The sequence below is a fragment of the Thunnus albacares genome, chromosome 20, assembly GCF_914725855.1.
Source record: "Thunnus albacares chromosome 20, fThuAlb1.1, whole genome shotgun sequence".
Taxonomy (NCBI): domain Eukaryota; kingdom Metazoa; phylum Chordata; class Actinopteri; order Scombriformes; family Scombridae; genus Thunnus; species Thunnus albacares.
The window spans coordinates 15,065,430-15,089,430 of NC_058125.1; the positions used below are offsets into that span (position 1 = coordinate 15,065,430).

Here is a 24,001-nt window from a genome sequence, read left to right on the forward strand (position 1 = left end):
CTAAAATTCTGTTTTGTCCTATTCAATGTAATATATTTTAAAACGTTTCCAATTAATCCGCTAAACGCTTAAAGTACTTGAATTAAATAAAGATAAAAATCGACTGGAAAGACCCTAAGCCTTTGAAGCTCGGAAGGACAACCCTGTAAAGAGCACTGGAAGGCAGCACTATGTCGGATGTGACGATAACTTTTGTTTTTAAAAAAAGTGGCGGTTGCATCATGACCACCTCCGTGTGAATCAATAGCTGTAATTTCAACACATTGAAACGCGTAAGTGAGCCGGCTGGCAATTTTATAGATCATTAATCTGCAGTACAAACTAGTAAAACGTTTTTTTTAATCTTCCCTCGACGCTAGTTTTAGGGGAGCTAACATCAGCTAAGTGGTCACTACTAGCGTTAAGTAAGCTAGCTAGCTAGGTGGCTAGGCTAATGCTTTCTCTGCACTGTTCTAGCGCATTAGGTAACTTACATAACTTGCTAACTACTGTTTTTTTTTCTTCAGAGCATGATGACCTGAAGTTGACATGATTTAAAACTGTTGCAATGTCTTTTTGAGCAAACTTGTCGATGTAAAATCTACTTAAATCAAACCTTTTGAGAGGAAACCAGATGGCATTCACCATATTATTGATAGACTGAAGTTCTGTATGAAAATGGTGCATGATTATGGTCTGGTATGCTGTAGTTTTACTTATTACCCTTGTATGAAGTTCCACAGAGGCTTTTGGACACATGTAAAAATAAGTAATGAGATGTTAATGGTCTTTTATGTAAGAGCCCATTTGGCTCTTCTGTCACATGGTGACCTTTACTGCCTTTTAATTGACATCTTCCTCTTTCGCAGGATCCTGGTGTTTTCTGTTAAGTTGTAAGCTCCTTCACTTGCACCAGGAGGATCATGCAGCAACAGCAATATGCAGAGGATCGAAACCTTCTGGGCAAGCTGTGTCCTGGGGAGAAGAAGCTGGAGGGGAAGACCTTCTACCTGGACAACGTGAAGAAACGTCCAACAGCCCTGCTTTTGGAGGTCATATCTCTTTTAGGAGGGGTAAGTGTGTGTGTGTGAAGATAAAGGCATGTGGATCATATGATGTTTACTACTGCGTGTGTTGTATTTGGTCCAGGAAATAACATTTCAAATACAAAATATCATGCTAGAATTTGACTTAAGTGTCAAATTGTTTTCCCTACTTACCCTCCAAGACATTTTTCCATTAATGAGTGCTAGGGAAAATTTTCCTGAAGAATATTACAAGTTAAATGTAATGCAAAGGCATTATTTTGTTACTTTTTGCTTAAGTTATTAAAAATGAATCAAAAGGCATGCAGTACATAACACTGACTAGAAATAAACAGTGCTTATCTTATTCACTGTATTTTATCTGCTGTAGTAAATTATTTAATTCATTTATCAACAAAAATATATGTTACCATTGATGAAGTGTCTGTACATTGTGTGTGATCATTTCAGCTGACAATATTCCATATAACACTGTGTTACTCTGGTAAATGAAAGATTGATGTTGTCCAGCAGAAACTGATGAGTGAGTGATGTTTTTTTCTTTCTTCTGAAGAGGGTTGAAAGTTTTCTGCACAAGGATGTGAGCTTTCTTGTGACTGGAAGCCAAGAGGGCCTGAAAGAGCAGAGGCAAGCAGAGACAAAGGGGAGTGAAGAAGCCCAACATCCTATTAAGCAGCGAGAGAGCGTCCTCAGCAAAGACAAACAGCGACCAGGAACTCCTAGACCAGTGGTACTGAGCATCACTCGCATATTTCTAAAACTATTTACAGCCATCTTTTTAAGCTTACAGCGGATGAGTTTTGCTACTCTAGAAATGAGATGGAATATCATTATAACCAAAGTAGTCAACTAATCAATTAGTGGATCAACAGGTGAATTAATCTTTTTAAGTAATTTCCAAGCAAAAAAACCCAAACTTTTCCTAATTTGAGCTTCTCAGTTTTGAGGATTTGATGTTTTTCTTTGTCTTATGTGATGATAAACAAAAACAAACAAAACAAGTGTCTTTAAGGGCTTTAGGAAATTGGAATGAGAATTTTTTTACCTTTTGCTGACATTTTATAGATCTAACTATTAACCGATTATCAAGAAATTAATTGCCAGAATTATGGATAATAAAATATAATAATTTGTTGCAGCCTTAAACCAGTTAATTGATAATTGGCAAAAATAAATATTGTGCTCTTAAAATGCTGTAGTCTAGTACCAATCTTGGTCATTTTGCCAGACATCTGATTATTACAACAAATTTGTATGGTCTGTGTATATATTTTTTCCTAATTCATGTATCTGGACACCATACAAATCAGTGGAGCAATGTTGAAATGCATGAATGGAACTTTATAATATGTTTTATAGATTTTACATTTTTGTATAGATTTTTTTTAAAGCATCAATTAATGCCTCAAGCAAACTTATTTGAACAAAATACCAGTGGATGTTACTATAAAATATAAGCTCAAATGAAAGCCGTGTTCATGCTGTATTTGTCTCTACAGGCTTGTGGCAGCCGGGGGAAGGCCCTGCTTGAAAAAGCCATTCGCAACAATGTAAGTCATTGCAGCCAAAATATGGCTTATCTTTATCTTGCAGGCTTTAAGTTTTAGTTTGTGAGTAATGGTGATAATGTACTGACACAGTCTGTTATCTTGACTTGATTCTGATGGATGTGTCTTGTAGGAGCGACTGCAGGGGAGCAGTGTTTTGGCCAACGCACGGTCATGGGGAGTGAAGATTTTGTTTGTGGATGGTATCCTTTTGACTCGCTGAGTGGTGGTCACAGAAGAATTAATTTCACATCAACATTATTACATTTGAATTGAAGCAAACTCTTATCTTGCCTGTATGTGTTCACATGGAGTGCAGTGAACCTCTGCTCACAGCAGATGGCACCATGTGAAAGCTTCGAGTTTCTGTGCTGCTGCATCTTACTGATACAAGCTGAAGTCTGTGAACTGGTGATGAAAAATTAGTGTTTGAAAAAACCTTGTAATTGTTCCTTAATGTAGCATCAGATGTCATTTTATATCTGAAACAGTTGACTCGTGAAAGCTTTAGGCCAAAACAGAAAAGGCCAGAGGTAAGATGTCTTTTCACTTCATCAGATATCCAAATATAGCAGTTTTTATATCTTAATGGAAAATATAAGTAATTAAACAATTAACCATACATAGATAATTAATAATAACAATAATAAATCATGTAAAAACACAAATACTGTTGAAAATAATTATTTGAAGCAGGACTGATAAGATGACCTTTGCTCAGGTTTATGAAGAAATAACATAAATTTAAATTGCTCTAATGATATAATGCACCGCCTTTGTTCTTTAATATTGATGAGTCTAATTTATTTTAACTTTTTTTTTTTTTTTTTATGCAGCGGACTTACGCCAAACAAACAGGTTCTCATGTTGTCAAAGGTTAGTTTATGTATACATGCTGTTAATGTGTTCATTTTGCAACAATATTATCATAAGTGATCTGGCAAATTTTATTATTTTTATTTATATATTTTTTAAATTATTTTTTATGATTTTTTTTCTGTTGTGCTTCAATTCTCTTTGTCCACAGCTGCAGCTTTGAGATCTCCCTATCTTAAAATTGAAGACTTGAGCAGGTGAGTTTCATTCCTCTTTCAGTGCATTTGTGTCTGTTTACTCTGTAGCAGAGGACAGTACACTTCTCCCTCTCATTCAGAAATCCCTCAAAACTTTCTTTGACCTCCCCTTTCCTGTACAAAGACATCCTGATCCTCTGAGGCCAACTCTGTGGGGCTCAGACAGATGGGGAGTTTGTTTAATTGTGACCCCCATGAGGGCTGTAGGAGTGACTGACCACCACAACCATTACACAAAGTCTGTTTTACGGTTGAGGCTCAACCTTCACCTTACTAACCTAACCTTAATTAAGAAAGACAAGCTGGAATTCGACAAGCCAAAGGGAAATTGTGTTTTTAGGCCTGCCGTGTTCATGCAGTAGTTGTTTGGTATCAGATTAAATCCTTTCTTGCAGTTCAGCATAATGACAGTGAAACAAAAATACGCGGCAGTGACCTATCCCGCTGTTTTTGCCCTTCCTGTCCCACTGGGTGCTAGTTCTGGAGGTTTGCATTTCAGCCCAGATGATTTTCTTAATTGAACCCGTTAAGGAGTCCCATCGTGTAATGTGACTAGCCTCCCCCCTCAGTGATGCTGCTCCCCAGGAGCCCAGACCTCAAGCGGATACGATTTCCATTTGATGAGGCTCTGCAGGCTTCATTGCCAGTTCTACTCCTGCAGGGGATCACTATGTGCTAACAGGTCTTTTCATTTGCCCTCTCATTTCAGCTAATTGAAGTGCTTTGGCTAATGCATCGACCATTGATATGAGAAACTGAACCCATGACAGCTGAAACAGTTGAATATTAGCTTAGCTGGGGTTGATCTCAGCGGTGTAGTCTCACTTTAAGTTTGACAAAGTGGTTTGAAATATTTACAGTTTAATCATATGATGATGATAATATTTAGATTAGGGCTGCAACTAATGATTATTGTCATTTATTGATTTAATTTGACAATTATTTTCCTGAAGAAAAGCAGCAAATCCTTTATTTCAGAGGTTGAAAACAGAGAATGTTTTCAGTACTTTTGCTTGAAAAATGACTGAAATGATAAATTGATTATCATAAAAGTATCGCTGTCAATCTTCAATCTGTATTCAGATGTCCGATGTCCTTTTTCACGTTGGATGTTTTTGCTGCTAAAACAATTTTATCTAATATATATTTCGCATATTGAATTCTGTTGTCTTGTTATATAACCAGGAAATACAAGCCCCTGCATATGCAGTCTATGACCTTCCCCACTCTGTGCTACTCGGGCCGATTCAGTCCCTTTGAAGCTCCTCCTCCTCAGTTTGAAAAATGGAAAGAACAAGGAGAAAATAAAAGCAGGTTTGTTTAACTTAGCCAAAGTCATTATTTGAATGATAAAGATTATTGGATTATTGAAGTTTGGGTTCAAGTTAATTTCTGTCTGCCACAGAAATAAAAACACTGTATCAGGAAATGTAGAACTTATTAAGAAAATTTGATTAACGCTGTGTAAAAGTATTGTGCGAGATTTACTTGTCATAACTATGTTTATTCTTTTTATTAATTAGAGAAAAGAATAAAGTTGTAAGCAGCATTAAGGACAAATCTCAAAGCCCGCTCAGTTGTAACCCTTCACCTTGGCGGCCACGCAAAAAGGACCTGGCTTACTGTGAATGCTGTCATCAACCCTTCTCTAATCTGGAGGAGGTGGGAATCTTTTCAGTTTTTCTTGTTGGCACATAGCATATTTTTTTTTTGCCTTCATTGTTTATCTTAATTTGATCTTTGTGTTTGGCTTGCAGCACTTGCAGTCCGATCAGCACCGTACGTTTGTTCTGGATTCATCCAACTACAGTGCGGTGGACCAACTTGTGGCTGAAATGCTTCCGGGATTCAACCCCGATCCATCACAGCAATCAGAGGACTTACTGAACAGGTGAGTTTTGAAAGTCTGCCTTTGTGTAATTTGTTTTTTCATTGGACCACAAAGCTTTTACACTGCACAAAGTCATGTTATGGCGATAAGTTACAGCTCGATTTTTAATATTTCCTATGTTGCCTTCCTAGACCACCAACTCCTTTACCCATCCAAGATGAACTGGAGCCTCTCACTGATGCTGAGACGGAGCTTGCTGTTCAGGCCCTGCGGAGACAAGGCTCATCATTTAATGCTCACATCTGCAGCCCTACTAAGGGTCCTCTTTCCTCTGTCCCTGCCAGTCCACCACCAGGAGATCCATGCCCCGCCGCAAATCCAGCCACTCCACCTGCTGACATCCAGCCTTCCACTCCTCAGACAGAGTGCCACTTGCCAGACAGCCAGCCTGAAGTCGCTTTAAGTCCGGCCATGCCCATACTGAATGTTGAACCACAAGACCATGGCCCAGCCAGCCAGTCACCTCAACATCTTACCACCTGCCCTAACACCCCATGTCCATCCCCTGACCGTTACTCCCTGCCTCCGGTCCTCAGCCCGCAAGTCCCTGATCCCTACTACGTGATGGATGCACACAGCTCTTACTCAGAACCTCCTATCCTCAGTCCTCAGCATTACACTGCAGAGGAGGATGTGGAAGGACACGCTTGTGAAATGGACACTGAAGAGAGCGTGTCTATGTCTGTCTCAGCTGTCACAATTCCCTCTGTGGCTGCGACAGATACAATGGGAGTGGAGGGACTAGACCAAAATGCTCTTTTAGGATTCAGTGGGTTCTTATGTTCCAGCAGTGGTTTGGAGTGTGCTAAGCTGTCGTTGCGTAGATCTCGTTCCCTCCCTCGGCAGCCAATGACTGCACCAAACCCCAAAAAACGTTGTCGATCGGCCAGCCCTGAGCACAGCCGGAGCAAAAGACGGAGGACTGTGACCTTTGGCTACATTGGTTGTCGGACTGCACAAAAGAATAAATCTGTAAAACCAAAAAATGACATTATGGCAAACAGTGAGAGCTGTTTATTGTTCAACACAGTCTCTTGTCAAATAATACAGCCTTGTTCAAACCCAAAGGTCTCTTCAACAGCCACAACATGCACTGTGGAAAAGTTTTGTTTAAAACAACAACCTCAAACCACATTTTGTGTTCCTACTGTACAGAATTTCCCTCGGGTGCCAAATCAAATTGACGTTTTGGGTCGTGGTAGCACCTCTGTTACAGATCGGCCATCATGGCCGCCCTCCTCAAAAGCAAGGAGTTTCAATGCTCCACCTCAAATCCCTGCGGATAAATCTCACAGCGCGTTTTCCAGTCAAGACTCTCAACGTTCACTATCCCACTCTACCTCAGTCTGCATTGAGTCAGCCCTCATCCCAGACTTAGCCACGCTCTCTCCATCATCATCAGACTCTGATTGGGACAGCGAGCTGCTGTCGCGGCTGGGCCCGGCGCCCACTAGACCCCTGTCGCCCACCGAGCAGAGCTGCGAGCTCGACAAGGAACTCCTCCACAGGCCGTGCACGTGGATGCACGACACCAGCTACGAGTCACGTCTGCACACCGTCCTTCAGCCGTCAACCCCAGCGAGCCCAATGTGTGGGGAAGAAATGGAGCCCTCAGCGTTTTCCAGGACTGTGGTACAGATTGTTGAGGTTCAGCACTGATGGGTCTTAATGATCGTTTTAAGGAACTGGAAGAACCACTAACTGGAAGCTGTGTAAAGCTTCTGGTGTATAAATTTGACTTTGCAGCTGCTGCAGCACTTACGCTCATCAAAAGAAGCAAGTGTACACTGAATAAATATAAAAACTTAGTGCAAACTAAAATGTCATGCAGCTGTTTTCAGAAATGCATATTTTTATTTTTACTTTAATTTTTTATCGCAGTAGATTCTACATATGTACATGGATGCTGCATCTTCCCTCAGGCAACACTCTGTATGTCATGCTGACTTCAGTCTTTCAGCATGTCCGGGAACACATGGTGGTATTGAGAATTTAATGAGGCTTTTCAGAAAGGGGGCATTACTCAATTACTGTAAGTGCTGCGTCTGGATCAGATCCCACTTGCGCCGGCGCTGATGGTCAAACAGGCGTGGTGTTAGAAGAGTGGAGGACTCGCACTATCTATGAGGCAGAGAAGTCTCACATTAAAGTCAAATAGCTTTTCCTGATCTTGAAGGTGGGCCAAAGGACTTGCTTTGTCAAGGACGGACTGCTGCTTCACAGCGGTGTGCTCCTCCTGTGAGGTTTATTACCTTCACTTGTCATTTTTTTTTTAAGTGTTCGGTCACCTTCCGTTACAGACTTATTGCTCATCATGACAGTCAAAACTATGAAATTGATACTTCTGAATATCTTAAATGGACACAATGGATGCAGAATGCAACAAGCAATGAGAAACACAACACATGATTGTCCTGGGAAAATGTGAAGTCAGGTCTTGTACTGTGTTTTGAAATAAATGTTTTTAACCATAAATATTTCATCACGCCATTTTTGGAGAAAGTTGACGCTCAGTTAAAGCAAGATTGTTGGGTAGATTTTGCCGTTGTCTTAATAAATGCTGACTCTGCTTGTAGGCTAATGGAAAGCCAAACAGGAAGAGGAGGAGGAGCAGTCAAGGACAAGAGCGGGTCGATGTGTCCTGTTTAGCCCATCAGCCTGACATCCAGCTGACACAAAGAATATTTGATATCTTCATGCTTTGATACGTGACCCTTAACCATCCAGATTTGTCGGAATGAAGGGATCCGTTGTATTGGTGCCTCAGACCAAAATAGCAGCTTGTCACCAAAGAAGGGAGAACAATTCTGCATTTCAGAACTTCAGACTTTTTGATAAGTTGTGGACTGTGTAGATTTTGTTGGAAAGGAATATGGGAATTGTGGGGGTGTGATTTCCAACAAGCAACAGAGGGTTCAAATTCATCTAAGATACAAAGCTTGAGATCCTAAATATTCTGGACAAAGTACTTGGCACATTGAGCCACAGACTCCCATTTGACCAGATTTTATATGAGGGGTTGCAGGCTGAGATCACTGTTCCCAGATTGAAGTCAGCAGTCAACACTGATCATTATGTTATATATATATATATATATATATATATATATATATATATATATATATATATATATATATATATATATATATATATATATATAAATGAAGACCATATCAGAATAATTAGTTTTTTACCTTTTTGTGAAACTTGTATATGCAAATAATGTAAAACCACTTTCAACATATCAGCCATGTTTGTCTTAAATGTAACCTGAAAACCCAGAATCGAGCAGGGTAGCACAAGTAGAGAGAAAATGTGGGTTAAATTGATCAATACATTTTTTATCAGGTTTGCTCATATAATTCTAATTAACTGAGTACTTGATTAATTCCAAAGGGAAATTGAAGTCTTACAGCAGACACTTGACATAAATCAAAATACATGAGATAGGTAAAAGAAACAAGTACAATGAAAGGCTAAATTGTATATAATAACTAAATAGACTAACTCAAATATAAAAAATAAAAATAGAATAGAGACTAGAGATATACCAATAACTATAATATATTATTTGCTGAGTAAATACTGTTAGTGCGAGTCAGGTGCATGTTTGAGTTGGTCGTTCAGGTGTATCAGGTGTTACCCCTGGGTCCTCGGACCAGAGTTTGGGACCCATCCCGTGCTCATCATAGCGCGTGGGGTGGGGCCGTCACGCACTCATATGCTCCTCGTTTCCAGGTCCACGGTTGCTCCTCGCGCAGTGTGTGAACGTGCTGAGACGTCACTGACACACACACATACACACACACACACCATGCTGCCGGAGCCGAGCGGAGGAGCCTCGTCGGGATGCTTTTAAGTCGCTAGAGGCGGATAGGAAGGTGAGAAATGCGCGCTGCATGGGACTCTCATCCACCGCTTGGAGACAGTCCCGGAGTTTATCCAGAGAAACGCGGCTGCGCGCTGCTCTTTAACGGAGATGGAGCCGTTAGACAGACGTACACTTGACAAACCAGCCAGTAAGTCCTCTTCCTCGAAGCCTTTTATTTTCTAAAAGCGAAAAACACAGCTGGGAAACACTTCTAATAAAGCACAAATCTCAAAAGTTTTCAGGTGCGCTTCAGTCTCGTGCACCGAGCTGTAATTGGTGCATTACTGCCCCCTAAAGGCCGGACGACGGGAAAGCAACCTGATCTCACAGAAATACGTGAAAGGACCACAACCTGTACGTGGTGGTGGCACGTAAATGTGTTAAAATGACGTGCAGGTGTTACACCGTATTTGGTGACCCATCAGATTTTGTGACCTGCAGTGTTGGAAGAAGTACTCAGACCCTTTACTTAGTCTAAGTAAAAGTAGACTATCAATACCACAATATAAAAATACTTCATTACAGGTAAAATCATGCATTTAAAATCATAAATACGAAAAGTATGTGTATGCTGTGACTGATTTATTAAAATATGTTTATACATTGACTCATCAGTATTAATGATGTACTTTCCTAAATTTACTTAAAATATCAGATAGTTTTACTTAAATAAACGATTTGAGTACTTTTTCCAACACTGCAGCTCACAGAGTGTGATGGTTCACCAAATACTGTGAAACACCGGTACCACAGAAACAATGGAAAGTCAATTAGGATCCTTTGTCTTGGTGCAGTCCTGGTTCAACAGCGTATCGCAATATACTGTGGTTAATGTTGTTTTCTAGTTTAGAAAACTTTATTTAATTGTTATTTTTATTGTCATTTGACTAAATTTATTATAGTGCCTTAGTTACCGCTGCCGATTTTTGAGGTAGGTTTGAAGGAATGCCAGAGCTTCATCTGTGTCAAATGGATTGTCCCCTTTACTTTACGTTGTCACAAACGCAATTAAATCCCTCTTTTATCATTTCCTCCCTAATAATAATAGATTAAATAATAATGCTGATGATGATTGTGAAGACCACTCCGCCCCCCCATTGGAATGACGAATTTGTAGATATGATGACAATGCTCGTCTGTGGTTAACATGACTCTTTGCTTTATTGTGAATTTGCATAAAATTCAGTCAGGGCTCCAACAACGTTTGTGTTGAATACATTACGTCCCACCAGCACGTAATGCGGTGTTAGAGGTCGTGGACATTTCACGTATTTCTGAGATCAGGTTGCCTACTGGCATTTGGTGTTAATACATCCATGTTGGTTAGAAACCAACCACCTCCACTTCAACAACAACAAACTTGCCCAAGCGACACAAAGATGAAATTTATGCTTTTATAAGAGATGTTTTCAATCATTTTTTGGCTCCACAAGAGACTTCAAGGATGAGGATTAACTGGTCGGTTGGGCAAATGCACGTCTGGTTAACTGCAGCACCTCCGTTAAAGAGCAGCGCACAGCCGCTTCTCTGATATTTCTATGGCATCGCTCGGCACTGTCTCCTCGGTGCAGTGGATGAAACAGTCCCAAACGGGGCTCAGAGGGACCCTGCTGTTCTGATTGTCTTCACTGTCAACAACAGTCCTGCTGCAGCTCCTGCACGGCTCCTGTTAGTTCATTTACCGGCGCTGCACCGAGGAAATCACTGGGACTATGTGAGCATCATGCTCGCTGTGAGATGCCTGCTGTTCGCTGCAGTGTGTGCACGGTGCGTCGTGACAGGTAAGCCTGCCTTCTTGATATGGCTTTTATCTTAAGGTTTACTTTAGATTTTCAAGTAATTGCATCCAGTTAACCTGTGCTCTCATGACAAGGACCATGTTGCATCGGTATCAACAAGCAGCTCACCATTAGCTGTTGAATCCTCAAAGAGCAAGAGGACTGCAGGATTAAGACATGAAGCATCACAGCTTTACATTCAGAGCTCCATTCACTTTCAGCAGTATTTCAGCCTGCCTGTGCAGTGAAACATCTCCTGTGTTTTCTGCAGGTCTGAGGGAATGGGAGAGTCTGAAAGGAAGGCAGACGCCTGCTGAAGAGATTGTTCAGCCTAAGAGGCTCCTGCAGCAGATCCACTCCCCGGAGGAGCTGCTCCACAGCCACCTGGACACCCGGGTCAAAAACTCCACAGCGGGACTGCAGGTGAGTGTTGCCTGCACCTGTGACTGGTTTTACAGCCATTCTCCAAACCATCAGAGCTGAGCACACATTTAGTATCATTCCCCTTCCCTTGATTTCAGTTTCTTCACACTCGACACATTAATTACTGAGATCAAATTATGGCTTAGATCTTCCCAGTAAAATGTCTTCAATCATGCTTGTTGAAGGTATGACTCACTGCAAAAGTAGATGTTGACTAAGATCTGAAAGCAGATTTATTCATCCTGTTAAGAATGCCTGGGTTCCTCTAAAAAAGATTCAACTGTCCAACCTCTAACTGTCCGGTGCTTTCAATAGGCGTTGGCGTCTCTAGAAATTTTCACATCAGTGACACTTAAAATCAATTTTGCAAGTAAGGTATATATAGATTGTTGAAAGAATGTCAGTTTGCATGTTGATTGAGGCTATTGGTATTCAAATATCGTCCTTCATTTTTAAGGTTAAATATTGTATTTTTGCTTGATTTCTAAAACTTTTGGGAATTGATCCACCTCTACGCTTCACTTGCTTCCTGTCAGGACTTGTCCTCTCTCCTGAGGTCACGCATCTGTCACTCCTACCCCACCCTGTGACACCATCCTCCCCTACGTGATGCACAGTTTGCCCGGGCAACAACAGGGCAGGAAAAAAAAAATCAGCCCACCTCAACTCTGGCCGTGTGCTGCTTTCCAATCCCTTAGATTATATTTCACACTTCTACCTCTTGTCTCTCGTTACCTTCACTATAAACACTTGCTGTCAGTTAACGGTTGGCCAGTCAGTGGATATCACACAGGTCTGACCTTGAGCTGTTGTCACTATGTTGTCTCATGACCTCTCCTTTATAATGTAGATCTAATGTGTCTCTGTTTATAATGTAGACGTTTGAGAGTACTTTGGGAGTCCTTCTATTAGCTATAAACTAAACATGGGAAAGACATTTTTATGCAAAGGCACAATAATTATCTTCTGTATGTCATTTTGTATGAGGCTTAGCGCAGCCCTCCAGGTTCAGGTATTTGAAAAGTGACTGCATATGGATTAGTAAAGCACCAGATCTCTTGGAGGCAACGTGACAAGCTTTAAAAACAGCACCGACATACTGTATTGTTCCTTTATAAAGCTGATATGGCGAGCGTGTTAGCAAACAGTTGCTTATTTACACATCCAGCCGACATGGTGCAACATTAGCATCCATTTGGAGTTGTATTTCTGGTCACCTGATGAATGTGAGTCCAATATCCTCTCCTCTTTTACCTCTTAAGCTGCTAAATGCTAATGCTTGTTTGTCGTTTGGTGCTGAACTGGTAGTGTACGGTGGGTTTATCAGTGTTTTTTTTTCTGCTGAAAAACAGCTGCCTGCTGCATTTATAAATGAAGCTGATGAGAGCGGTGAGAATGAACCAAAATAGTTAAGTTGAATGCTGTAAAACCAAAACAATGAGCTGAAAGACTCTAAAATGCTCCACAGAACTATGATAATTCTCTGTGGGTTCGTCACCATAGGCAACTTTTACATTACATGAAGCCATTTTATATTTTAAGTATAAAAATATTGATTGGTGTAACTTTAAGGCAAATCTCTTCCTCAAATATGTCTTTTAATTATCTATCAATGTTCCAGTCTTTAAAATGTCAAAATGACTTTTATCAAAAAGTACCAGAGCCCAAATGATGCTTGCATTGGACCAACTTAAACATTGTATTTTGAATTTATGTTTAAAGATATTTAAGTCATTAATAATTTGTCAAATATGTTAGTTTAGTTTATCCTGCAGGGACAGATGAGCCAGAGTTTGCCTGTTGTCCCTGTTCAGATGTTAGAAAGGCCACCCTAAAACCACACAATAAAAATCTTTTCAGTCAGACCTCTGATGCAGCTTTCTTATCTCTGCTCGCAGGCACCATTGTGGGCTTTTTATTGTACAGTATATGGACCCAGCGGAGGTTTAGATTGATACTAAGTGGTTGCAGAGAGCGCATGGTAATACTAATGAGACCTGGCCGGTGGGATCCACCATAGAGCTTTGTCATATAATGTGGATGGGACTCACCTTGGAGCAAGGTTAGCCAGCGCTCATGAGCCCCAACACAGAGTTTTATCCAAAAAGCCTCCGGGATGGATGAGACTATCTCGCTTTCACAGAGACGGCAATGGAAGAGGACGTCCCTTATTATCTGAGCCTTTGTTGCTTTGTTCTCTATGCGCACTGTTAAATTATGTTGTATTGAACATCCATCATTCTTCTCCCCTCCTCCACTCTCTCTACATCATATTCTGTCACTTTTTTTTCTCACAAGCTCATCCACAGTTTCCTGAAAGCATGAAATACTTGATAAATTAGTGAGTCATTTGTTTGAGTCAGAGACTGGGACCAACGCCCTGCAGGAATATGACGTAGATATGCGCAGTTTATTAATCTAAAAGTAAGCATTAGAGATGTAAATTCCTATTTATGCTTAGTTTCTATTCTGCCCCACTTTATTGGAAGTCTTCATGTCTGTCTGTTTGTCCACCAGTATTGGTGAATCCTTGCAGCATTGCAAACAAAAGCAGCATAAAAATGAACGCATGACCTTGACTTAGAAAAATATAGTTAATAATTGTTGTGGACCAGAAATTCCTTTCCATTGTGTGTATCCTTTAGGAATAACAAACATTTACAAAGCTGATTTTTGTTTTCAATATTTTAAATCCTGCATCATTTTCATCCGTGGTACATAGCTAGCAGTATTCTTCTTTAGAGCTTTGGGTTGAGGCATTGCTACGTCTTAGCATGTTACTGCTACCAACTGTCTTAGCACGTTACTACTACCAACTGTCTTAATACATTGAAAGGTGTGAAAAGACAGGATATGAGTCATGCCTGTGGACGATACAAACAAAACGGGTACCCACTCGTAAAAACATTGCTCTATAACATCCAATACCTTGTCCAAAACTCAACTCAACTCGCAAATTATTAGATAAAGCCATCAATTTGCAACGATTACATTTATTTACTGCAATCTTGTCCAAACTGTGTCCATTTTACCTGTGAACTACCATCAGTGGACATCTATGGATGTACAGAATCAACAGGATTAAATTCTTCACAGTTTTTGTCAATCTCAAGTCTCCTTTCTTTTCTTCTCTATGTCCTATGCCTCCTTCTCCCACCTTTCCTGCCTCCATCACTCCCTTAGCCCATCCATCTGGCCCGGAGCAGCTTCTTGGTGAAGGCCTTTGGCACATCTTTCATCCTTGACCTGGAACTCAACCAGTAAGTAAACACATGTCTGCTTGAGCATTCACACATCCACACCATAGACCTACATGACTACACTTACATGCACACTCTTACTGCCCATCTTTCTTCATCTATATCTCCCACACACCTACTCTATCCTGAGTATTGGCATTATACGGACTGGCTGAAGGTTAAACTGCACTCTTAATGTTTATCTCCCCTCCCCCTCTTCTTACTCAAATCAAATTTTGCTCTAATGGACTGCATGTATGTAATACCTTTCACTGGTTTTCTAAGCACTTAGAATAAATGAATCTGCACACAGTTTGGTTATACTTATGAATTGGCCATTTGTTGATCTAGTCTTAATGTTTGATGCTGATTAACATTATTCTGTTAAATATCATTCCAAAATAATCAATCATAGCAGCTTTTAATAGTCACACATCGGATCAACACCAAATTTTACAATAATTATTGTGCTTCTCTCACTTTTTTCCTCCTCTTCTCTTCAGCAATCTCCTGTCTACAGACTATGTGGAGCGTCACTTTGACGAGGACGGGCAGCCGTCCCAGAATATGGTAAGACTACCATAAACTCTTGATAATTGCTGCCGTCCCTCTTTCTCTCAGAATGTGAGCTAGTTTTCCATCCCAGTCAGTGTAATATAAATTGATTTTGTGCCAGTGCTTACAACAGCACTCAGTGTATCTTTTATGTCGGGAGTGTATTGGAACATGTTTCCATGGATATATTCCCCCTGAGTGAAATTGAACAGAATCAATAACCAATAGCAGCAGGACTTGTTTATCCTGCCCCTTAAGCAGAAATTCATAGAAATTACAAGTGTTTTTCTGTATTACTAGTGAGTGGTTACAAAGATATTTGCTTCAACTTTAAAGTAACCAACTGTTTTTTACTGCATACACTGGTTTCTTCAACCCATCAATCCCACTCTTCATACTGAATCTTTGGAAATGTGTTCAAAACAAAAAATTCTAGCTGCAGTTTCACATTGACTGAGTTGTTGACATTGTTATTGACCTTTCTGTCATGCATTATAAATGTGTGCAAAATGCCCTACAAAAATCATCTTGCGAGTCTAGTTTGTTTACAAAGTATCAGAGACAGTTCAGGGTGAGGTGTTAGTCAGTGAACACAGCTTGGATTTCAACACCATCTGGGAGACTGTCTCTCTCTGTCTGTATCCTCCTGCTTTATTTTTGTCTCTGTCCCTTTCTCTCGATCCTCCTGGTCCTCCTCTGCCTCTCTCTGACTCTCTTTCACTCCCTGTTTCTCTGCCAAAGACCACCTGACCAATCAGTAGAAGGTTGTCATGGTAACCAGCAGTCAGCAGCAGCAGCAGCAGCAGCAGCAGCGTGGGTCTACTTTGTCGTGTCGTGAGGGGAATTCAAATCATGTCCATTCCCAGAACCAACTAAACCAAATCTTACTCCAACCTCCGCCCTGCCCTGAAAATTGGCCTCTGCTAGTTAGATGTTTGGGTAGCAAAGACTTCAGGTATTTTATTATTCTTCACTGGGACCACTGATACGTTTTTTGCATTATGTCTTGCCATTGAATATCCTGTAATCCCGTTAGTAGACTCTTATAAAATATTCAGTGGACCAGTGTTGTGTCATCTGTAAACATTATGCATATAATGTTGAGATACTATATTGTATTATATTATAAACTATATGTTTGGCAAATCATTTATATAAATAATATAAAATAGTGGCTCAAGAATGGATCCCTGTGGAACACCATGCAGTAATCAAACTTTGTGACAACTGCAATCAATTATACTAATAGATTGTTCTGTTAGAGGTACAATATAATTACTTAAACTATAAAGACATCCTTTTATGAAAACCCTATTTATGCAATCCACTCAATATAGTGTCTTGTGCACTGTACAAACACACAAAACATGCACAAAAGGTGCACAAAACATTTAAAAGATAAAGGAATATGGTAGAAATAAATTTCAAGTGCTGAAGGTATTTTGTTCATCAGATGAAGCAAAGCCATGTAGGCGAATTAATGGAGTATGGAACCATCCTTGGATTTTTTTGTAGTATTTTAGATAGATATAAATAACTATTTATTAGTGTACTTACATTTTTCACATGGCAAAATGCTCACTGATTGACCAGATGTTACACATTTAAAACCATTTACTGTGTACCATGAATTAGTTTTCAGGTGTCAGTTAAAATTATACATTTGTACTGTATATCAAAAAGTGTTAGATGATCTAAATATATGTAAATGCACACCCACAAGCAAATGTACAGATACATGTTCAAACACCTACACATTCATCTGTGGAGAATTATACAATACACAAACACAAATTGCTGTTAGGGACATCCTGCATGCAGCAGGACTAAGAGCCTGATGTATGCAGCCCCCTTACTCGTCACCACCATTTCAGTCCTGATTTATTTAGTTTTATTGACATGCCAATAAATCCTCCTGCTTTTGTGTGTTAGTTTTTTTTTTATTGGTCCCTGTGGATCTATGCTATTCCATTGAACTGGTGCCTGGCTCGTTTGGATTGAATCTCAATGACACAGAGGAATTAAATTAGAGATGAGGTTTGGCTGGAATTGATAGGAGCAGTTTTATATATAGTATTTGACATTGTCCTGCTGAATGCTCCTTGATGTCTGACAAAAACAGAAGATTTTTTTATTTTCTGCAATTTGCAAAATCTGTTTTGAGTGCTCTGTGAGCTTGGGCACCGAGCAAGCACATATTGTATCGGTTGAAAACATAAGATGTCAATACGGAAAAAATCACATATTTAATTCCTGACACTCCAGCACTCCTGCTCAGTATTGATAATACGAATTACAGACTAATGCACTGATAGACAGTGTATTTCACCCATTATTTTTAAAGTATTTAAATGATAATCTTAGTATTTGGGCATTGATCATGACGTAGCTTCTGTCAAACACACAGAGGGGGACAGGGAGAAAGCGAAGTTGAAATGTTTTTTTTTTTTAATAGTTTTACTATTTAATTATTTAGTCTGTCATTGACTATATATAAAACATGGTCTTATCCACTGAAGACTTGTAATACTCTTAACTGATGCTCTTATTCGATCTTATCCTCTTTTCTCTTTACATAAGCTCTTATTCTTTCTCAGTCCTCTCAGCTCTGCACTCAACAATGCTGAGTCAAAGTCCAGACATGAAGTAAACTCCAGCTTTTCTAATTCGGTTAGAGTTGATAATGTCAAATTTAATCCTCTTGTCTCTGCAGGACATAGCTGTTTATTTGCTTCCATTTGTCTGCATTAGCAATTTTCTATTTTATCCATATAGTCATTTCTAATTTAGTGTCCTGCCTACCTGTCCCTGTCCTTGCAGTGCTGATATTTCATGATTGACCCATGATTTGGGTTGTTTATTTATGTGTGTGCATATGTCCATTATTTCAGGCACATGCATCTCCTCTGAAAAGCGCACTCAGTCCGTCACAATCAGTATGTGTCTGCTGTGTCAGGCAATTTGATTTCCTCCATTTAGCCTTGTAATCCTACCTTTTATTTATTTATTATCTTGCCCCGTGCTAAGTGCTGTGGGTCTTATGATTCACTATGAAGGATGAAATTCCTTTTCCTCCTCAACAGATGAACTGACGCTGAATATAAATAAGCTGTATGAAAATGCCAGGACTTAACCTGACTAAGTGGTTATTATTTTGAGAACTGCTAATGTTGTTCCATTACTTCCAATTAATTATACTTTTTTTATTCACCATCTATACATTAATCTGCTTATTATTAGCCACTATTAGGTTGTCATTTTAGGCAAAAATTCACAACAACTACTGGATTGATTGCCATGAAAGTTGGTGAAGACGTTCATGTTCCCTTCAGGATGAATTTTAATGAATTTGGTGATCCATCTGACTTTTTCGTCTAACGTCATCATCAGGTCAAAATTTAAATTTGTCCAATACTTTGGTCGATAACTAAATATGTGTAAAATGAATGACATTCCCATCAGTCTCGGCCATACTCTGTTTTTTGCTAATAATCAAACATTAGCATGCTAACATGCTACTGACGTTAGCATTTAGCTCAAAGCACTAAGAAAAGCTTCACTCAGTGGCTAGCTCGATGTAGACTCCTAGTTTTGTTTTTATTTCAACTGAAGTTATTTATTTGATCATTTGTATTTAGTTTTTTGTACATCTAATGAATATTTTTATGGAGACATTGCTTATATCTCCGACATCCTGAAGTTCTTCAATCAGCAGAATTGCTGAAGAACTACGATTGCTGAAGAACTACGATTGCAGTAGAGGAGGTTGATGTAGTGATTTTGATGTAGGAAGATTTTCAAATTTCTATCAATATGTGCATTCCCAATTAGCTGTAGCTCACTGTATATCTGGGTCTTGTGCATATAAATATGACATCTTCCAAAAATCATGCAGACATTCATTTTGATCAGTCTTTAAGAGGCCTCAGCCTAAAATAATCAGTGGAACTGATGCTAAAGCAGTTATGTCCTTTTATAATTTAACAGCATCTACAATGTAATAGATCAGCAGTAGACAAAATGCATTAACCCCCCCCCCCACAAATTTGATCAAAAGCAAACAAGCAGTGTATGCCCTTTGGATCCAATTGTTTTTGCTTTATCCAAAGCTTCCCCATGCACGATTCCACCAGGTGAGGGATAAATGCCTGATTTCAGCCTTCTCTCTGGGCTGAGTGTGACACCAACGTGAGGCCAGATGAGGATGCTGTGGTTGACAGACAACCAGGTCAGCTATTGATTTCCCATTAACAGGATCCTGGCTGACTGCGTGTGAGGCTAGACCCAGTAGGATTTAGTTTGCCTTGAAGTAGATCACTGCTGAATTGACGGATATATCCCTAATGTGAAGCAGGCACAGCCACTGATTTTATATCCAGTGATCAAGCTAATTAATACACAGAAGTAGCTTACTGTGTTCTTTGTAATTTTTTTTTCTGTGAGTTCATACTTCATTTGACAGTATTGCAGAGAGATCAGGTTTGAGTTGCAGATCAGAGTAAAGGTTGATCAAGCATAACAGCAGCTCCTCGATGCCTCTTTTCTTTTTGGGCTATCAGCCGTGCCAGACAACAGCAGTCTCAGGTGGCAGACATGACTTATTGGAGTTCATTACGAACACCTGAAACTGACCCCTCCCACTCACACACGCACACATGCATACATACACTCCTTAGTTCAAAGGAGCCACAAGCATAATGACTGTAATCTCCATCCACAGCGATCTTTGATTACCAAAAATCCTCTCCTCAGTTGAACTCTGTCTGGCTTTCACTTTATTTTCACCTCAACAATCTTTGTTTGCACAGCTAAACAAATGCACTAGTTGCATGATTGACACTGGTGCGTCTCCTCTCCAATTGTCGTAATCTGATCATGCCTGTACTCTGAGAGGCAGCGTGGAGACAATATTCAAAACATGACCATCCAGTTGGAGCCTTTTAGGGGATTATGAATAATCAGAGGAAGGCATCTGGAGAAGGGGTGTACAGGTGACACCAGCAGGTCTGCCAAACTGAACCTATCAGCTGCTGCTGTGTGCTTCATATTTATTTAGTAGATACTTCAAAAATGTTGGGCAAAAAGGCACAACATGCTTCCGCTGTATGTGTATAAAGTTACATTTTTACATGTTGGGTGATATGCTTAGCTTGTGGAAACACTTGTATAATGTCTTCTGTGGATTTTGGTGGAGTTTTCTAAAATCTGTGAAAATTACTCAAGTGATGTCACTTCATTAACTTTGCTGGGGTATGGACTACAATTTTTGGAAAGCTTGCATCACAAACTGAGATTGTACAGTTTGAAAGATGTGGGTTTTTACCAGGCAGGGACAAGTTACATTGTGAGAAACTTAGGTTTCAGTGAGTAAAAGTTCAGGATATCTTCAGGATACATGTCTCAAAAACTACAGATTTTTATAAAACTTTGTACAGACATCCATGGTCCCCAGAGGATGAATCCTACTGACTTTAGTAATCCCCTGATTTTTCCTCTTGCGCCACAGTAAGGTTCACATTTGTGGTTTTGAGTGAAATGTGTCTACAAATATTGTTGATGTGAAAATTTGGTACAGGCATTCATGTTCCCATAGGATGAATTTAATAATGTACCCTTTAACTTTCATCTAGCACCATCATCAGGTTCAAATTTCATGATTTCATATATTTTCACATGACTATAGACTCTTATTATGATCTCTTTCTCAAGTGCCCTAATTTTATGGAATTGCATGAATCGCTGGACAGCTCTTGTAAGATATCTGATATTGATATTAGTATTTGTGCATCCCTTACCATGAATACAGGTAACACAATCAGTATATGAACATGTACTTCTCTCACAGACAGCTGACTATTAGTTGTTTTGTAAAGTAAAAAAGCTTCCCTTACAGGTTATTGTCCATTCACAACCACAAACTTTATGCTGAATCCATCCATGTAACTATATTTGATTATTTCTTATTTTGTTTTCTCCTAATTCTAATCCTATAACATCCTGTGTACTGCCAAGTTGGTGTATCTGAATGGTTCCTTGGAAAAGCCACCTCTTCAGTAATAACTTACAGCTGCTGTAACTATGAGATGGGTTATTATCCCACTCTGATAGTCTCTGATTTTGTGCTGCAGAAAACTGGAATTGTTATTTAGCTTTCATGCTGACAATGTCAAGGTCCACACATGCACAAAGCTTACTTTCTTAAAAACTGTGTTGTCTGAAAGAAAAATATGAATTTATAGCAGCCCAATCTTCATATTGTGCATGTTTACATAGTTACTTTACATTGTAAACGGACTCCATTGCTAACTTGACCCCTGTCCTTCCTGTACTTTAACTGATCTGGACATCACTCCCTCTCTTTCTCTCTCTCACACACACACACTCCCTCTCTCTAGGCACAGAGCCTTTCTTTGGTGAAACTCAACTCAGCTGTAGCCACCGTAGGTGTAGGTTGCTGCAGCCACTGTAGGTGTAGGTTTTCCCGGAATCCGAGTCATACTGTAGTCACTGATATCCTTCGGTTGACTCATCCGGTCGGCTGTAGGCCCCAAGCTGACAGAATATACCTGCCATGTGTATATTGGGGGCAGGAGATCAGCAACAGTGAGGGCATCACAGTGGGTGTGGGTTTCATTTTGTAAAAATTTGATGTGAACATGCGACTGGATGATGGAGGGCTCAGTGTCTTTCTGTAATCTATTATTCGATTCCAGGGAGGAGAGCACTGCTACTACCATGGACGAGTGCGGGGGCGGCCTGGCTCCTTGGTCGCTCTATCCACCTGCCACGGCCTGCAGTGAGTTGACCACTTTGACTAAATGTTGTCACTTCACCTGAAATGTAGACTCAGTCAGGATACATTCACTGTTTTATGTAAATCAAATGTTCAAAGAAGTGCTCTAAACTTAATAAAGCTTATGGTACTAAAATGTGACCAAAACACAGTATATTTCCTAAAAAGGCTCATTTACATATATAAAATGATAAAATTTAAGATAAAAGATTACAGCAAGAGTTTAACATGGTAAAGCCTTGGAAAAAAATCATACTACATTTAAAAAATATTTACTAGAAGAGCCCAAATTTAAAAGAGTGGAAAAAAGATGGATTATTTGGGTTTACTTGATAAATATACACTACACCTAACATACATAATAATTAGAATTCAAGCTATTGTTCACAAAGGTTTGTGTTTCTGTGGACATGTAAAATCAGTCAAAAGACTAATAGGAGGTGGCTATCAAAGATTTTTAGCTAAGCTAGCTGAAGGCTCCAGGGATGGCACCTAAAAACTCATTCTTTCCAAACTCCTCCAAAACCCTCCGTACCTGTCATCCTGCCCACCATCCTGTCTTTCACCTCCAACAACACAGGCACATTAATATTTTCACTTATACACACTGCTGTGTTTCATTTTTCCAGGGGGATGTTTTCTGACGGGAACTTCTCCTATGGGATTGAACCCGTTGGCAGTGGAGAGGTGAGTCAGGATTTCATGAGGACGACAGACTCAGCTGGGCCTAGTTCAGTTATAGACACATCTTATTTAGCAGCTACACTGAGATCATGTGAAAAAGATCTCAAAATCGGGCACCAGTCTTTCAAACCCATCGAAATACAGTTGAAATCTTTACAAAGCAGCTGCCCACAGGGTAAATGCTAGATTGGATGGGCCAGAGGGACAAACTCTCGCAAATGTGGTTAGGGTTAAGGATTAGGGTTAAGGGTTATGGTTAGGGTTAGGTAAAGGTTAGGTTTAGGGTTAAGGTTAAGAATGATATTACGGTTAAGGTTAGGGTGAGGTTAAAGTTAAGGTTAGCATATAAATCTTGCAAGAGTTTTGCATATCATCCCTCCGGCCCATCCAATCTAGAACAAACCCGCCCACAGTCTCACTTTCTCTCTCTGTCTCCACATCTCTCTGCGACTTTCCGTCAGTCCAGACAGTGTTACTCTATCTCCGAGTTGCTGTATGGAAAGTATTGAGTTGATACACAATCCACCCTGAGTGAAACACGTCTCCTGTCTCATCTCTGTGAGAGACATAATCTGACTGAGACAGAGGGGAAGGAGAGGAGGGAGAAATAAAAAAAACGGGCAAATGTAAAAAATTTAACAAGCTTTTTAGATCTTTAAAACATATTCAGATTTGATTACAGAACATGTCTGGCATTGTGGAAGTAATAGACGTATAGCAGAGTGACAGAAAGGAGTGGGAAGAAAGTGTTTAGAGTGGAAGAGGCTGAGCTTTTTTTTCCATTAAGGCCCACATGAATCGAAATAGAGCTCAATTACATAGACTGGAGAGATGGATCAATAGCCTCCCAGCTCATCTTCAAACTCCCTCACTCTTGTTCTCTCTTCAGCTCTATATCTCTGATGGGTCATTTTCATAAAGTATTTATTCCCAGCTCAAGTGTACAACCGTGTCCAGTAGTGTTATTGCCATTATGACAGCCTAGTGATTGATTAATTATGCATCAGAGCACTTTCCTCCCGTTGATCCGTCTCTACCTTAGAGGACACGGTAGCACTTTCTCTACACAGAAAAGCTTTTAGGTTCAGGATGAGTTAGGCAGTCATTTCAAGGCTTGTATGA

At 39.8% G+C, this 24,001-nt stretch overlaps 2 protein-coding genes across 6 annotated transcripts in view; both read left to right on the forward strand.

Annotated features, from left to right (window-relative positions):
• Window positions 1-165: 165 nt before the first annotated feature.
• On the forward strand, window positions 166-8,011 carry dbf4b (DBF4 zinc finger B). The gene is made up of 12 exons (XM_044338559.1): window positions 166-272; window positions 849-1,052; window positions 1,579-1,755; window positions 2,525-2,575; window positions 2,706-2,775; window positions 3,041-3,105; window positions 3,409-3,448; window positions 3,600-3,645; window positions 4,831-4,959; window positions 5,169-5,307; window positions 5,403-5,536; window positions 5,668-8,011. The coding sequence occupies exons 2-12, from the start codon at window positions 903-905 to the stop codon at window positions 7,193-7,195; spliced, it is 2,529 nt and encodes an 842-aa protein (XP_044194494.1). The 5' UTR covers window positions 166-272; window positions 849-902; the 3' UTR covers window positions 7,196-8,011.
• Window positions 8,012-8,947: 936 nt separating this feature from the next.
• Window positions 8,948-24,001, forward strand: part of adam11 (ADAM metallopeptidase domain 11) — a 29,831-nt gene continuing 14,777 nt past the window's right edge. For 3 of the 5 annotated variants that reach the window (XM_044338181.1, XM_044338183.1, XM_044338182.1), the window contains exons 1-7: window positions 8,948-9,417; window positions 11,049-11,188; window positions 11,457-11,608; window positions 14,792-14,868; window positions 15,351-15,417; window positions 22,116-22,198; window positions 22,825-22,882. In XM_044338181.1, coding sequence (XP_044194116.1) covers window positions 11,131-11,188; window positions 11,457-11,608; window positions 14,792-14,868; window positions 15,351-15,417; window positions 22,116-22,198; window positions 22,825-22,882 — 495 coding nt within the window. In that variant the 5' untranslated portion in view covers window positions 8,948-9,417; window positions 11,049-11,130. Of the gene's footprint in view, window positions 9,418-11,048; window positions 11,189-11,456; window positions 11,609-14,791; window positions 14,869-15,350; window positions 15,418-18,712; window positions 18,793-19,114; window positions 19,188-19,511; window positions 19,631-22,115; window positions 22,199-22,824; window positions 22,883-24,001 lie in introns of those variants that run through there. The other 2 variants (XM_044338184.1, XM_044338185.1) reach the window with 2 other exon arrangements.

Bases quoted from the DNA above. Each gene is read 5' to 3' on its own strand.
- dbf4b (XM_044338559.1), top strand. From the start codon at position 903: ATGCAGCAACAGCAATATGCAGAGGATCGAAACCTTCTGGGCAAGCTG. The intron at 1,053-1,578 runs GTAAGTGTGTGT...TTTCTTCTGAAG, and splicing joins TCATATCTCTTTTAGGAGGG to AGGGTTGAAAGTTTTCTGCA. The intron at 5,308-5,402 runs GTGGGAATCTTT...TTTGGCTTGCAG, and splicing joins CCTTCTCTAATCTGGAGGAG to CACTTGCAGTCCGATCAGCA.